This window comes from Apostichopus japonicus, chromosome 23 (assembly GCF_037975245.1).
Source record: "Apostichopus japonicus isolate 1M-3 chromosome 23, ASM3797524v1, whole genome shotgun sequence".
Classification (NCBI taxonomy): Eukaryota; Metazoa; Echinodermata; class Holothuroidea; order Aspidochirotida; family Stichopodidae; genus Apostichopus; species Apostichopus japonicus.
In genome coordinates, this window is record NC_092583.1 from 5,471,832 (window position 1) to 5,489,595 (window position 17,764).

At 37.6% G+C, this 17,764-nt stretch overlaps 1 protein-coding gene across 1 annotated transcript; it reads right to left on the reverse strand.

The window, feature by feature from the left end:
- Positions 1-318: 318 nt before the first annotated feature.
- Positions 319-13,331, reverse strand: LOC139964966 (uncharacterized). Its single transcript, XM_071967084.1, has 9 exons — positions 13,071-13,331; positions 11,852-11,894; positions 11,376-11,455; positions 9,702-10,152; positions 9,112-9,191; positions 7,981-8,431; positions 7,365-7,444; positions 6,221-6,674; positions 319-5,598 (listed from the first exon to the last, which is right to left on the reverse strand). The coding sequence occupies exons 1-9, from the start codon at positions 13,101-13,103 to the stop codon at positions 5,369-5,371; spliced, it is 1,902 nt and encodes a 633-aa protein (XP_071823185.1). The 5' UTR covers positions 13,104-13,331; the 3' UTR covers positions 319-5,368.
- Between the last annotated feature and the right edge of the window lie 4,433 nt (positions 13,332-17,764).

Below are 17,764 nucleotides of genomic sequence, written 5' to 3' on the forward strand. Positions count from 1 at the left end.
TGTTAATATTGTATTGTGAGCAGAAATGGATTTACTCGTTGTCTAGCTGACAGTACTTTTGTCTTTTTTACAACATGTCTGTCATCATTTTGTAGGAATTGCAGAGTTGTCAGTCAATCTTAGTTAGTTGGCTTCTTTTACTTGTATTTTGTCTACATAAAGTTGGAGGGAAATCATGTTGTTCATTTGCTTCAATTCATATTTAAGCAAGTAAGTTGAAAGGAAATAAAAAAAAAATTGTCAAACCTTTCACTTTCCTGGCACATACATCAGATACTTGCATTTTAATTTTGACTTTTCATGGTAATATTTTTTATAATAAATTATCAAGCGTTTTACCATTAAAGCAGTTGGTATAGTTTTACCTTGCCAACCGTATTTTTCTATAAAAACGTTGCATTTTATTGAGAAGTATGAAAAATGTGTCTTGCACCTCTACAACCACAAAGAAGTGAACCTTCTACCTACCCTATTTTCTTTTCGTATTTTACAGAGAAAGGTATGTTTTTGCCAAGAAAACAATCATTGTCAAAACGTTAGCCCAGACATAATTTCGCTAATATCGCTATGAAATCAAATAAACGAAATGAGTACAAAAAAATATGTAAATTTGAGGCATATATTTTATTCCTTGTGTATGTATGTAACTCTTCAGCTTGTATAGAAGATAACTCATAATGTACATCTTGGTTGAAGTTATTCTTGATGTGTAGAACACCCTTAGTGAGAACAAGAACCAGTCTCAATATTTCTAGAGACCAGAAGGTTATTTGAGGTCATCGGAGATTGGATTCTGAAACCTTATAAATCAAAAAGTGTGTAATGGATGAATAACATACTTGTGTGGGGATTCACCTTAGTGAGTACAGGAAACCTATTATTTTCTTTGGAGGTCAACAAAGGTCAAAGTCTGAAAACCTTGTAAATTGACAAACTCCAAAACTCAAGATTGGACGGAGTTTAATTATTGTATGTGGATATCCACTTAACTTTATAAAAGGACCATTCAAATATATTTTGAGTTCAAAGGATCTTTGCAGGCAATAGAAGTCTGAAAACTTTGTAACACCTTGTAGACAAGATAACTCCAAAGTTAACTTGGAATAACTGAATTCTTGGTATGTGGAACCACCTTAGTTAGGTTTTAACTCGTGGTTACTGGAAGCAAAGGAACCTATGCAGTAATGTTGGCGTGTATGTGTCTGTGACACTTGCTTGGGTCTGCAATAACTCAAGAACGGACTGATGGATATTTGTCGAACTTGCTATGCTGATGTATTATAATGAGAAGGTGTCCCCTCTCGTTTCGGCGCAGATCTTATGCATATTTATGCGGTCAAATGTAAAAATCTTTACATTGCAATAACTTTGCAACCTTAAGTCTGATTGTAGCCAACCTTGGTGCTTGCAGTTGTTTAATAGCTGGTACATGTAGGCTTAATTATTTTGGGACCATCTGGGCCCCAAAAATTCCAGGCACACATTTCGGCTGGGTCCCCAAATTTTATTTTCATTTAGGGACACATTCTTGAATTTGTAGGGCCCAATATTTTCGGACCATTTGGGCCCACAGCTCTTTACATTGCAATAACTCTGCAACTTTAAGTCGGATTGAAGTTGGTATACAGCTGTTGGTTAATAGCAGGTACATGTAGGCCATCAGTGCCTCAAAAAATGCCGGGCCCATATTTGGGCGGGTTGGCTCAAACTTTATTTCCACGTCAAAAGCATTTTGGGACACATTCTTTGGGCCCGAATTTGTGGGGCCCAATATGTCTGGAACTATTTAGGCCCACAATTTTGGGGGTTGGATTTTTGGTGGCAAATATATTTTTTGGCCACTTTGGGCCAAAGATGGGACCATTAAGGCGCAAATTTTATCGGGCCTAAGTTTTTTTGGGGAGGGACCAAAATGTTTAATTGCAATAACTCCACAACCTTAAATCGGATTGTATCCAAACTTGGAGTACAGATGTTGGTTAATAGCTGCTGGTATGTGTCAGCCTAAATAGTTTAAGCCAATCAGGGCCCGACATTTTGTCACGCCCATCCTGGGAACCAAATTTTGTTTGGACTTTTTTTGCCTAAATCTGTTTGAGCCAACATATTTCTGGACCCAATTTGACTTTACTGTTTAATTTTACTTTACTTTACGGAGTGACTGATATGGTACCTGACCATGAGTTAAGTTGATACTATGCCTATTCATAAGAGACAGTGTCTGTCGTAGTATTGTGTGATGACATATACATCACAGGTCTTCCCTGTAAGCAAGGAACCATAGTGCCCATTGAGCTCTTGTTCTTTCATGGCTATTAACCAGTAAGAGTCACTTTAGTTCTTAGCTGAGGTGGATTGTTCAGCACACACGGTCTCAGTTTTTTTTACCATAAATTAATATTTGTTGTTAGTTTTGCTTTAGTTTTGATAATTCTTACATCACTTGTGATTACCATAAACCAGTTTTGGTAATCATGAATGTAGAAATGTACAAACTATTTGCAGAGGAATACGTCACTACAATAACATTTGCTGACACTGTATTTTGAGTTGTAACCATCCTCTGCCATCCTAGCTAATGAATTAACTAATACACTTGTTATTACCTATTTGCTTCTATAGGGAAAGTGAGATATTGCAGTTCGTTGGTCAGTTGAGCCTATTAGGCTATTGCAGTTGCCATATTAATGGTTGCCATGGTAATAGTTAATGTTCCTGAGTAGCGAGCTTCTGAGGGTGACCGGAAGTCCATATTTACAGGAGAGCTCCTACACTTCTCAAAGACTTCCAGAACGAAAGGTCCAAGATGAAATTAATAAAAAGCGATTATTTGCTATAAATCCAAGGGAAATATTGAAATGGCATGCAACCTTCACAGGTATAACGGGAAGTACTATCAAAATATATGGTAACTGTGGTCACAACGTCAAATGTTCATATTTTGTATCAACAACTAAATGACTAGACCAATTTTCTTTAAACTTGATAGGTACCTGCCACATGATCAGGACTTGTGTCTTACAGACCCTCAGAACGAAAGGTTGAAGATCAAATTAAGTGAAGTCATTCTCGCTTTAACTCCAAGAAAAAGGATGAATTGACATGCATGATTTCGCAGATATAATAGGAAGTCAAGTACTCTCAAAGTATGTAGTCAACATGGTTACAGAGCTCGAAAGGTCAACGAAAGGTCAAAGGTGTCGGTAACAAGCGACATTTTTAACTTTCAGGCAGAGTATTGCATTGACATCCAACCTTGAAAAATGTGATGAACATGTCAAGCACTATCAAAATACGTGGTTACCATTGCAACTAAGGTCAATGGTCAACATCAGAGGTCAAAGATAAAATAAGTCAAAAGGTGTTTTGTTTTGGCTGTAACTCCAAGGCGAATCATTGATTTGACTAACAACCTCAGTTACAATAGTGATGTAAAGTAAATCAAATCATGTGGTTGTTATGGTAACAAAAGTGAACGGTCAGAGTTCAAAGGTCAAAATAAAAGAGAAGGGACTGTTTGCTATAACTCCAAAGGGAAGCATTGAAAAACACTGGATATTTCACCTATGAGGTCACCAATCACTACAGGCACGAGTTTACATTACATGGCCAGGCACCTACCCACCAAGTTTGAGCGTGATCGGCTTAGGGCGTAGAAGAGTTCGCGACACTATTTCGCACAATATTGGTAGGCCAATTCTACCTTTAATTTAGTTGACCCCGACCCTAAACACCTAAATCTGTCCAGTTTTCTTATTTTTATCAGAATTCTCTACATTTCGTATAGTTAAATGCCTTTTCCAACATGCTCATGCTGACATGCCAAAAATTGCTAATAATCAGCTTTTAGGTTTTTGACAGTTGGCCTATAACGTCATGAATCAAGCAGGCACAAGTGTTCATGGTCACGCACCTACCCACTAATTTTGAACTTGATCAGACTTACAGTCTAGGAGGAGTTTGCGACTCACTTTTTCGCACAAATTAGGTCTATTGTACCTTTGACCTCAATTGACTTTTACCCTGACTCTAAATCTGACTTACTTCAAAATTTGCCTCGTCGTTCTCTACATATCGTGTGGTTTAATGCCGTTTTACAACATGTTGGCATGCATGAAATGGCTAAAACCAAAATGACGTAATCAATCACGCAGCGGGAGATTACATGGTCTGGCACCTACCCGCCAAATTTGAACTTGATTGGACTTTCGTTTTAGGAGTTCGCGACACTTATTTGCTCACACACACAAGCTCACAAACTTCCTCTCATTTCTTAAGTGATGAAGTACATTATCTCATCTCCCTATAATTACATGCAGGGAGATGAGATATCAATGATGACTGAGGTCAAAGGTCAAGTACAAATGGTTTGTTCATTGCGGCATTCATAAATAGGGGTACATTTGAAAATGTGTTATGTAGCTCATAAGCAATTATTCATGAAAGTGATTCTGTTATCAATAATGTAAACATTGGGACATAATACATGCATATTTTATATTTGTGTGAATACATCTTTTTAAACTTCTCGAAATTGAAATTCAATTTAAGAGAAATATCTAAAGAAGATATACAAAGACGATATGATATCGAAATAAAATTCCACCCGAAGCCATCGTTCAAGAGATCGAGAGGAAGTACACGGGAACTCAAGAGATCTCTTCCCTTTCTTTATTATTAATACTTCCAATATATTGGAATATGGATAATCTCATGTCATATCAAACTTGCAGCCTTTTGGCTAAGATCATGGTTAGTATCTGTTCCCTTTCGAGGGGAATGGTGATGCACACCCAAGGATGATCACACAGTCACAGTCCCGATGCAAGGGGACTGGGGTTGAGAGCGGATCAGTCGTTCGGTAGTTTGGTTTTCGTGCCCAGGTTCTTTCCTGAGCGACTCTTTCTTAAAAAGTATCCAACTTGCAACCTTCATTTCAACGATTATGTATACATGTTAAACGATGATTCCTGTACACTTTCTTCTCAGAAGAAATACATTATTTGCAAAACCCCTCTGCAAATTTTGCGTCCTGGAGTTATTTCGTAAACAATCTTTGCATACTGCCTCCATTGAATGACTGAAATTAAGAAACCCTTTAACTGAGTATGATTTACATAGACCTGTGTATGTAATATACATAGATAGTAAACAACTGCAATATTTATGGTGACACTGATATATGATTTGGAACGTACACTGTATGTTGATGCCTGTACTTGACCTACATTACTTGCTACAGTATACGGTGCAAGAACTACATGTATTTATCCTTTTGGTACCATTTCAGGCCCAATCCTGCAGTTACACCATTGTGGTGTCGTTCACGCCAATACTTAGATCGAAACTTCACGTAGAATGGTCGGATTCAATTTGTCATTACGTACATAAGAGAATCAAAGATAGGTAATTCTGCTGGTGGATTCTCTCTAGACACATTGCACAGTAGAAGTCTTTCATCAAATGTAAACGTCCTGCAAAAGTGAAATACACATAGCAACGCGCATTTTATAATACTTCCCACCTCTTGGCTCAACAAAATGTCATCAGTAGAAATTGTAGAGTGACCAACCAGCTTGAATACAACGCTCTTGTCACCTGCATTTGGAAAAAAAGTCGAATGATACGGTAGAGAAAGTAATAATTGTACAACCAATTCAGTTTCGCTCTTTCAATTAAACTTGTTGATTATTGATTTTCGTGAGCGACACTGATGGTTAAGAAATCAATTGTGTAGACCTCGTCACAGTAAATACAAACATATTCGCTATGGTCAAATGTTTACTGATACCCCTATAATTACTAGTTAAAATTGGATTGTAAAGTACTATTGTGTTCTTCTTTGCCAAAAGGTTAATCGATTTGTAAAAAGTAGCATGAGACTGATTAAGGTAGAATGTGTGAGTAGTCGTTGCCGCCGAAAGACTACATGTTCTGGCGCAGTAAATGAAATCGCAAAGATGAACTAATTGGCGTTGGAAAACACCATAATTCCAAAACTATGCTTCTAACCTTGTTCGCAGCCAGGAAATGCCTGTATATTTGCTGCACATTACGTGTGGCAATATTGAGGATAACACAGTCCATCAACTGCTCACTTTCTACATGAAAGTTATAGATCAGTTCTGTGCAATCTATTTCAGTCACGTCTGATAAGCAGTCCAGCTTCATAATAGGTAACGCAGTTAATTAATATTCAAGAAACAATTGTAATCGATACCTTTGTCTGACTCGGTCGTCGTCGATGTAGTTGTCTCGATAGGTTTTGTGATATCATTTGTGACAGTCGTAGGATTTCTGTCTTGAATACTCTCTCTGGTACTTGTGTCCGTTGATATTAGACGTTCATCAGATCTGGTAGTAGTTACTATTGTTTGATCTCGAGTCCACGTGCCTAGCAGAGCAGTTTCCACAGTAGTGACATATGGAGTGCTAGCTTTTAGCGTGGTTATTCCATCCTGTGTGGAGGTTTCAACATTTGCAGCCTGGGCTGGGACTTCCATTTCGTTACATAGGTTCCTGTCGTTACAACAATAGTAACATACAGACGGTGAGGTATCGGGGTGACATCCATTAGTATTCTGTGATTCTTGATTCTTGCACGCTAAATCTTGTTTGCACTCTTTACTGACTCTGTGTTGACCGTTCTCATCTCGTATCGTGTTCATGCATACCTGTGTAAAGTCAATTTAGGGACAATAAGAGCGATGGCTCCATTTTAAACAAGGAATATTGAACGATGAGAGAAAAACTTGTTGGGTAGGTGCCTGATCATGAAAAGTCGTGCCTGCGTGATTGATGACGTCAAAGGTCTAATGTCTGAGATGAAAACCCTAAATATAGGTTTTTTAGCCATGTTCTGTTTGTCAATAATGTAGGAAAAGGCTTTACACCACACTATATGAAGAGAATAATGGGACAAAAGTCTAAAATAATTCAGATGTTGGTGTTTGTTTTTGGGGTCGAAGGCAAAGGTCAATTGAAATCAATCACTTTCGCCATGGAGAAGACGAGATCTGCAACTCCATGGATTTCCCTCTTGTTTGACACGTTGCGATAAAAGAGACATTTAATATATAGGAAAAGTGATATGTATGTTTCTAACATGTTACGATGTAAGGACAGTTGGGTTCCATTACACAACAAGCTATGAGTGGCATGTCCAATTTTTCAGAGAGTGACTATATAGTAACATTGCTACTAAACGATTCCTCTTATATAACAGGAATCGTTTAAGAGAAATGTTCCATACTATGGATTACTTCTCTCATTTGGTAAATTGGGATAGTAAATATCTCAGTGCCTTTAACTAGTGACAGAGTTACATCAGTTGTTTTCGAGGTGAAAATAAATATCATACTTACCTCATCGGATCCACACGTCTGCCATCCTAGGCATTCTATGTCTGAGTTAGGTGTATCAGAGCACGTGTAACAGTCTAACCCTGTGAAAACAACCAGCGTAGTTCCACACACATCTTAAATTATATCATATGTTTATACTACATAGGCCATTGGTGCGTTTATATCAAATATTTATGCTACATAGAACAGAGGTGCGGTTATATCAAATGTTTATACTACATAGGCTAGTGGTGCCAACTTGGTTAATCGATTTCGTAAAGAGTAGCAAGAGACTGATTAAGGTAGAATGTGTGAGTAGTCGTTGCCGCCGAAAGACTACGTGTTCTGGCGCGGTAATGAAATCGCAAAGATGAACTAATTGGCGTTGAAAAACACCGTGATTCCAAAACTATGCTTCTAACCTTGTTCGCAGCCAGGAAATGCCTGTATATTTGCTGCACATTACGTGTGGCAATATTGAGGATAACACAGTCCATCAACTGCTCACTTTCTACATAAAAGTTATAGATCAGTTCTATACAATTTATTTCAGTCACGTCTTATAAGATGTCTGAACGAACAGCCTCATAAGCTGAACGTAGTTAATTAATATTCAAGAAACAATTGTAATCAATACCTTTGTCTGACTCAGTCGTCGATGTAGTTGTCTCGATAGGTTTTGTGATATCATTTGTGACAGTCGTAGGATTTCTGTCTTGAATACTCTCTCTGGTACTTGTGTCCGTTGATATTAGACGTTCATCAGATCTGGTAGTGGTTACTATTGTTTGATCTCGAGTCCACGTGCCTAGCAGAGTAGTTTCCACAGTAGTGACATATGGAGTGCTAGCTTTTAGCGTGGTTATTCCATCCTGTGTGGAGGTTTCAACATTTGCAGCCAGGGCTGGGACTTCCATCTCGTTACATAGGTTCCTGTCGTTACAACAGTAGTAGCATACAGATGGTGACGTATCGGGATGACATCCTTGAGTATTCTGTGATTCTTGATTATTGCACGCTAAATCTTGTTTGCACTCTTTACTGACTCTATGTTGACCGTTCTCATCTCGTATCGTGTTCATGCATACCTGTGTAAAGTCAATTTAGGGACAATGAGAGCGATGAGTCCTTTTTAAGCAAGGAATATTGAACAATGAGAGAAAAACTTGTTGGGTAGGTGCCTGATTATGTTAAGTCGTGCCTGCGTGATTGATGACATAATAGGTCTAAGGTCAGAGATGAAAATCCCCAAAATTGGTTTTTAGCCATTTTCTGCTTGTCAATAATGTAGGAAAAGGCTTTACACCACACTATATGTAAAGAGTAATGGGACGAAGTCTAAAATAATACAGATGTTGGTGTTTGGGGTCGAAGGCAAAAGTCAATTGAAATCAATCACTTTCGTCATTGAGAAGAGGAGATCTGCAACTCCATGGATTGCCCCCTTGTTTGACACGTTGTGTTAAAAGAGACATTTAATATATAGGAAAAGTGATACGTATGTTTCTAACATGTTACGATGTGGACAGTTGGGTTCCATTAAACAACAAGCTATGAGTGACATGTCCAAGTTTCCAGAGGGTGACTATATAGTAACATTGCTACTAAACGATTCCTCTTATATAACAGGAATCGTTTAAGAGAAATGTTCCATTCTGTGGATCACTTCTCTCATTTGGTAAATTGGGATAGTAAATGTCTCAGTGCCTTTAACTAGTGACAGAGCTGCATCAGTTTTTTTCAAGGTTAAAATAAATCTCAGACTTACCTCATCGGATCCACACGTCTGCGACCCTAGGCAATCTATATCTGAGTTAGATGTATCAGAGCACGTGTAACAGCTTAACCCTGTGAAAACAACCAGCGTAATTCCAAACACATCTTAAATGACATCATATGTTCATACTACATAGGCCAGTGGTGCGGTTATATCAATTGTTTATACTACATAGGCCAGTGGTGCCAAAAGGTTCATCGATTTGTAAAGAGTAGCATGAGACTTATTAAGGTAGAATGTGTGTAAGTAGTAGTCGTTGCCGCCGAAAGACTACATGTTCTGGCGCAGTAATGAAATCGCAAAGATGAGCTAAGTGGTGTTGAAAAACAACCGTAGTTCCAAAAGTATGCTTCTAACATTGTTTGCAGCCAGTAAATGTCTGTACTTTTGCTTTTCATAACGTGTGGCAATATTGAGGATAACACAGGCCATTAACTGCTCACTTTCTACATGAAAGTTGTAGATCAGTTCTATACAAATTATTACACCCACGTCTGATAAGCTGTCTGTACGAACAGCTTCATAAGAGGTAACGTAGTTAATTAGTTAATTAATATTCAAGAAACAATTGTAATCGATACCTTTGTCTGGCTCAGTCGTCGATGTAGTTGTCTCGATAGCTTTTGTGATATCATTTGTGACAGTCGTAGGATTTCTGTCTTGAATACTCTCTGTGGTACTTGTGTCCGTAGATAGTAGACGTTCATCAGATCTGGTAGTGGTTACTATTGTTTGATCTCGAGTCCACGTGCCTAGCAGAGTAGTTTCCACAGTAGTGACATGTGGATTGCTAACTTTTAGCGTGGATATTCCATCCTGTGTGGAGGTTTCAACATTTGCAGCCAGGGCTGGGACTTCCATTTCGTTACATAGGTTCCTGTCGTTACAACAGTAGTAGCATACAGACGGTGACGTATCGGGATGACATCCTTGAGTATTCTGTGATTCTTGATTATTGCACGCTAAATCTTGTTTGCACTCTTTACTGACTCTATGTTGACCGTTCTCATCTCGTATCGTGTTCATGCATACCTGTGTAAAGTCAATTAAGGGACAAGGAGAGCGATGGCTCCATTTTAAACAAGGAATATTGAACGACGAAAGAAAACTCTACCTTTGAATCATTAAATTCAATAGTAGAATGCGTCCATAGAAAGCACTCATATCTGGGAGTATGATAGGTAGATCGGGTCGCACTGATCAAAATCAAATACTGAACTTAACGTAGATAGCGGAATCACAAACAGTACCAATAGTCAATGCCACTATGAAATTGTTCAGTAACCGCGATGTATGTGTTTCTAATTTTTGTTTTGTCATAATTATTATTATTGTTTTTTGACAACAGTTTAGCGGATTTTCAAGTTCCCATCAAATATTTCACAAAACTGCAACTAAACGCCGTGATGAAGTAATATAATAGATATTGTTAACCTTTGATGTTGGTTTTAAAGGCTATGATCTCGCTATCAATGATACTCTTTTGTCAATATGTTATATTTTGCACTTAAAACGTTATACCTTTATCGATTTCGTTTTGTGCTTTTATTTCACTCAATCATCACCGGATATGTTTTTTCATTCCATTGTCAACATAGGTCACCATGACAACGGTATGTCATACAAGAGAACCAATAGTACTAAATTATGCGGAAAGTATGTCGCGAACTCCTCCTAAAGTGTATTTCGGATCAAGTTCAAACTTGTTGGGTAGGTGCCTGATTATGTAAAGTCGTGCCTGCGTTATTGATGACGTCATAGGTCTAAGGTCAGAGATGAAGACCCAAAAAATTGGGTTTTAGCCATTTTCTGCTTGTCAATAATGTAGGAAAAGGCTTTACACCACTATATGAAGAGAATGAAAGGTCAATTGAAATCAATCACTTTCGTCATGGAGAAGATGAGATCTGCAACTCCATGGATTGCCCCCTTGTTTGACACGTTGTGATAAAAGAGACATTTAATGTATAGGAAAAGTGATACGTATGTTTCTAACATGTTACGATGTAAGGACAGTTGGGTTCCATTACACAAACAGCTATGAGTGGCATGTCCAATTTTCAGAGGGTGACTATATAGTAACATTGCTACTAAACGATTCCTCTTATATAACAGGAATCGTTTAAGAGAAATGTTCCATTCTGTGGATCACTTCTCTCATTTGGTAAATTGGGATAGTAAATGTCTCAGTTCCTTTAACTAGTGACAGAGTTACATCATTTTTTTTATGAGGTGAAAATAAATCTCAGACTTACCTCATCGGATCCACACGTCTGCGACCCTAGGCAATCTATGTCTGAGTTAGGTGTATCAGAGCACGTGTAACAGTCTAACCCTGTGAAAACAACCAGTGTAATTCCATACACATCTTAAATTATATAATATGTTTATACTACATAGGCCAGAGGTGCGGTTATATCAAATGTTTATACTATATAGGCCAGTGGTGCGGTTATATCATATGTTTATAATAACTAGGCCAGTGGTGCGGTTATACTACATTGGCAAGTGGTGCGGTTCCAATGGATGCAATCACCAAAGGCAGTAATTAGGTATCCATTAGAAGGTGAAAGGGCCTAACATTTATTATGAATGTGGGCACGGGGAGGGATAGAGATAATAATCGATAACCCTATGGGTAGGGCTATGATCCCTGTATTTTAAATGTGGTTTGATAATAACTCCAGTAAATCTAACCTGAATTTTAAAGAAAATGTAAATTGCGTCTTACCGCTGGCTTGACAAGACATAAGTAGGCTCACAGTGAATATTCGCTAAAAATAGAAATACAAAAATGTATCATTTGAAAACTGGATTGACATTGGCACAGCGTTGGCACAAAATGATGTCGCGAACAGAAATGCCGCTGAGGTAGAAGGATTGTTAACAAACGACCAGGATACAGAACTAGGCAAGAAGTCTGTGTTTGAAATGGAACTCTCTTGCCATCTTAACACTATAAATTATAAAGGCATTTATTAGACATGGTGTTCAGATACTCAAAGGAAATGAGTTCATTAATTTGAAGTTTTCAACCACACTTTGTAAGTGAACATCGATTACGTCAGTCATCATGTGACGTTGAACGTTGAGAAAGAAGTCAAAAGCATTATTGCTACCCTCCTCCGATGCTGTCAAATAACATAACTTTATTTAGTACAGTAACTCATTACTAACCAAAATTTCTAAAAATAACATACAATGGGGAGGCAGAAGAACGATTTCTTTCTCTGTTATCATATTTGCTTCGCAATAAGGTCACATCTAGTGATCATCCCAAGCAGGATGAATAACGACGTCATAAGCGATTATTATAGTAATACGTATTGCCATGTTTCGGTATCTCTCTGAGGTTGTATATTAAAAAAACGATAAGTGGAATAATTGATTACGTCTGGCACTGACACTAAAGTTCTTTGCGTCTTGTTTAGACGGAAAACACACGTTGTCTGTGTCATACACTATGATTTTAGCACCGTCGACGCGCTAACTTACTCCTATGAGCAGATTTCTTTCGTAATAATACCAGTCCTTAAATCAATAAAAAGAGCACAAGCAGTAGTTTTTGTAACGTTGTTGAAATATGTATCGTATAATTGCATGGTAAAGCAGAAAAACCCATGTTGCCCACCCACTAAATTATAAAATAGCCGCTGGGTGGGAAATCAAATTAAAAAGCTGCCCTCCCAGTCAATTATTTTATTTACTCGATGCTCTGAAATAATTACACGTTTATGGAGTTCATATTTTCTGTTAAAGACTGTGCAACCACCCGTTTGCGGTCAGTTCAACGGTCCGTTTACAATACGCCATTTATGCAACATGTGCCTCTTTGTTGAATATAACGAAGACTTGAAATGTTAAGGTTTTGAAATCAACGCACCACCTGTCCATTATTAAAGTGCTTCCAATGTGCCATAGATTGAACGGATAAGATATACTTCTCTTACCTGTATCATGCTGCTGAGATATATAAACTCCATCTCTTCTGGACGTGTCTCAAAAGAGCTTATACAGAAACAAAATTGTCAAAAGTTGCTCGACATACGTCACTTGAGTTCAAGAAGGTTCTCTTTTACAACAAAGGTGCACATTCATGCTATCAACATGCACGCAGATACTAATGACGTATCACATTTAGTGATTATGGTAAGGTTAATTATTCGTACAATGAAATGGAGCTGGCATTCTGAAAACACTACGCAATCTTCTAAACCCTGCGACGTAATTGGATATTCAACAACTAGAAACAGCCAAAACAGAGACTATTTCCTTCACATTTAAGGGGACAGCGATCTTTTTGTCGATCATATTGATTTTTGCCGTGTATTTATTGTGTTGGTTCAGATACGGCTTCACTAATTGCATTTTTTGCGTCTGTTCTAAATGAAGCTATTTTTATTCTCAAATTTTACAGTAGGCAATACGTTGTAATCGATGCCAAATGCCAGCCGTTTTGACATTTTGCATATCATGATGCTAATCATTTCTGAATCCTATATAGCCGGATCTCGAAATACACTTTGAACAGACCTGTCACTTACTTGCGATGCGAGTAATGTTGTTTATTACTTATAATAAGGGTATTGTCAGGGAAATAGGTGGGAGTGAGACAGTAATTTTCTTTCTCTTTCTTCCGTATTTTTTTCTCGTTTAAGTTGTTCCGTTTAAACTTCATCAACCATAAGAAGCCCATTCGTGATAACCTTACTGGCTTTCCGGTAGCACAATACTTCAATCTCCAGTGGAGTTTCCGACTGCATGCAGACTCACACCACTGGTCTAGATAAGACCTGTGTGTATTAAACAAAATCAGTTTTTATCAATCGGTGTGCGTTACCACTAGCCTTACGACGAAATTAATATATATCTTTGTTTCCGTTGTAATTCGTTAATATCTCGACTCCCAACAAAAATGGATAAGGAGATGAGATTGTACTTCACCCCACATCAGAAATGTAAATATGTGTGTGAGTGTGTGTACACATGCATGAATATTAATGAGGTCAAATTTTATGATCTCGTGAGAATGTACTGTATCTATATACTGTACTTACATTGTATTATCCACGTACATAATATGCGTAATGCTAATTAGACAAACTTTTACAGAGAATTACGAATTGTATGTTCACTGATTAATATTCATGATAAACACACAAAAAACAGCACGGTTGGTTGTATGACTGTATTGTGACAAACCTAATTTGTCAAGGATGAAAATCATGGAACATTTGGTTCTTGTCCTGTGCTTAAAAGGATTTTTTTTGCAATTTAATGAATATTAATGACATAATGATGGAATATCATGAAAATGACTATGATCAACATATATACCAAGTATGATATTGATTTAACTTTATCGTGTTTACAGACGTTTTTGAATATTTCCCACTAAGCCCCATTCACTCATAAATATTAATTAGGTAAATTTGTTATTGCAAAGAACATCTACTTACTACGTAGTTACATCAACCATGGAGCTATAAACTGTTTATAGCTCCATGCATCAACATACCCAGTATGAAGTAAATCTGACATACGGTTGAAGAGATATTGACATTTTCAGAATTTTAGGTTAAGCCGCGCCCACTCATTAATATGCAAGATAGCCCTACCGAAAACAATAGGGATCATCTAATGACTATGACCGACATATATACAAAGAATGATATCTATCACATATTTCCTTCTTGAGTTACCGCGTTAACAAACTAGGGTGTCACATACGCACACATATACACACACACAGATGCCAACTTGACTGCATATAGATTCCGATGGATGCCAAAGCTTCGGAACCAGAAAGGCATTAAACCACATGATATGTACAGAATGATGAGAAGAATTTTAAAATAGGACAGAATTAGGTGATAAGGGTCGGGTTCAAAGGTCAATGTACACTTGTTTCATCGCCCTCTCACGATTCATTTTCTGTTCTACGAAAAAAAATAATAGTTTTGGGCGCCGTCTAAGAAATTCGGCAAACAGTTTCACGACACGAACACCTACGTCAAATGAATACGCTCGCGTATTGGCTTCAATACTACTGTACGCTTTAATAATACTGAAATAGCAAGCTTATCCAAGAAACAAAAAGACCTTAGACTACAGATTGACAACTGTAAAGATATTGATCAAAAGAGAAATTTAAAAACTAAAAGGAACAAAATAATTAACAACAACATTTTCTAGTCAAAACTACCCATGTGAACAAAAATTAATTGACGAAATTTCCGAAATTAAAAATTGTAAGGATGACTCCCACCGTTTCTTTAAAGCAATAAGAGTAGTACAACAAAAGAGTAAGAGAGACCCCATTACAAGTAAAATTGGCGATAAACATATAGGAGATACCGACGCAAAAATTAAAGAAATCAGCAAACATTTCGAAAAGACTTTTAACTGCAATATTCCAGATCCCAAACCAAACATGTTTCCAGAAAAACTAAACACGCCCTTTGATGAAGATGAAATTAAACAAGCAGTCTCATTCTTAAAAAATAATAAAACCCCAGGTTGTGACAAGGTCACAGCCGAACATCTCAAATATGCCCCATGCACACACAAACACATAGCAAATATCTTAAATAGTATAGCCGAATCAGGAGATTTCCCAATTGAAATTAAACAAGGAATCCTAACTCCTATCCAAAAACCGGGAAAGACTAAAGGCCCACGAGAAAACTTAAGACCGGTCATTTTATTATCAACACTGAGGAAAATTCTTGCGGTTTGTGTGGCCAGGAGGATTCGTCCGTCAATTGATGAGCATATCCTCCCCATTACCCAAACTGCCTACACTTCAGGACGTTACACAGCTGAACTTGTCTTCGCTTTTAAAGTGCTAGCATAAAAAACTATAACATCAATAGGTTACACTATAAATCTATTGATGCTAGATATGAGCAAGGCGTTCGACACAATTCAAAGAGGATCCTTGCTAACTGACCTAGAGCAGGTTCTTGACAACGACGAACTTCACCTGATATCATTACTAATCGATAACGTCTACTACACCGTCAAATTAGAGGGCAAACTCGGACTTCATTTTAACACTAACATTGGTTCACCACAAGGAGATAGTGCAAGTGCACTATTTTTTATAACTTATCTAGCCAACTCTTTGAAATCAGATGATAATGATATCGATGCAGTTATCCTGCCATCTCAGTTAGTTGATCATGATTACAGCACTACCACCACTAATTTTTTTTTCTTTTTTCACAGTAGACCAACAATACGCTGATGATATCTCTTGGGCATCAACTGGTCAGCATATACTGCAAGATATCGAAAAACGAGTTTCTGACAAACTGGCAGGAAGGAATCTGAAAATCAATTGCACAAAAACTGAGAAATTTTCAATCACAAGAAAAGGAAATGAAAGTTGGAAGAAGTGTAAATATGTTGGAAGCTTGCTGGGGACCGAAGAAGACATTAACCGAAGAATTGGTATAACCAACGGTGCTTTCAACACACTGTCAAGCATTTTTAAAAGCAAAAACATAAGCCGGAACATTAAGCTTAGGATTTTTGAGACTTTATTAAAGAGTATTTTTTTGTACAATTGCGAACTGTGGGGCACAACGAAGGATCTTGATCGCAAAATGGACACTTTTCAAAGGAGACTACTTCGAAATATTCTCAACATGAGATGGACCAAACCAACGAAACCAACCAAACACCTTGGTCATCCATAGTCGCACATAGAAGATGGAGATTTTTCGGTCATGTAGTAAGACTCCAGGAGGAGGCTCCATCAAAGGTTGCTTTAAGAGAAGCACTGAGACATACTACTAAACCAGTAGGAAGGCCCGTGACTACCTTGCTTGGAAAAATAAAGTCGCAATTTAAGGACATTAATAAAAACAATTTCGAGGAAGCAATAAACCTTGCGCAATATCGTGATACGTGGCGGAGGTTAATCACTGAGCATGTCGGATAGACGAGACTCAACTTACTACTACTACTTGGCTTCATTAAGTGCAACCAACGCGCTTCATGAAATAAACGACGTATAGGTATGCAGCTGACGCACGGGCGTGTTGGCTTCACGTTTGTGTGTGTAAGAAACCATAGGAGTTCCAATCTTGCGTCTTCGGGGCTATACAAAATCTTTGACGTACGCATAATTTCTGATCTATTAAGCAAGCCAGTCCGTACTTATAATATGAATGTGTCGCATGTGGTACGACATCATGGCATCCGTGCTTTGAAGATTGTTATTTATAACAGATATGGAGAAGAGCAATGCCTTTAACACAAAGAGAAAAGAGATACGACACATGATATCCGTTGTATATTAAAAATTGCATGGTTCATAAATATGACGTAACTATTTCAAACCTCCTGGCTTCTTTTTCAGTTTTTTAATGAAAAAGAAAACATCATACACTAATCAGAGTTACAAACACAGTGGACAAGCTTCACTGATCCTGTTTTTCGGATATTAAAGATAAACCGCTAGTTTATACAACGTTAGATGAGTTTTCTTTAATGTTTTTTGCCAGCACTGGTCGATGGATATCCCCCATTATAATGGCACACTTTAAACCATCCAGTGACCGAGCTGATACTCATGCTGAAAAAAACATCGGTAAAATGTTTTTGTATTGTATTTCCAGAATGAGTTTTGTAATTT

Excerpts from the sequence above, each read along its gene's own strand:
- LOC139964966 (XM_071967084.1), bottom strand. The coding sequence starts at position 13,103 with ATGGAGTTTATATATCTCAGCAGCATGATACAG. Across the intron at positions 10,153-11,375 it reads AGACGTGTGGATCCGATGAG|GTATGCATGAACACGATACG; the intron begins GTAAGTCTGAGA and ends GACTTTACACAG. Across the intron at positions 5,599-6,220 it reads GACGACCGAGTCAGACAAAG|GTGACAAGAGCGTTGTATTC; the intron begins GTATCGATTACA and ends TTCCAAATGCAG.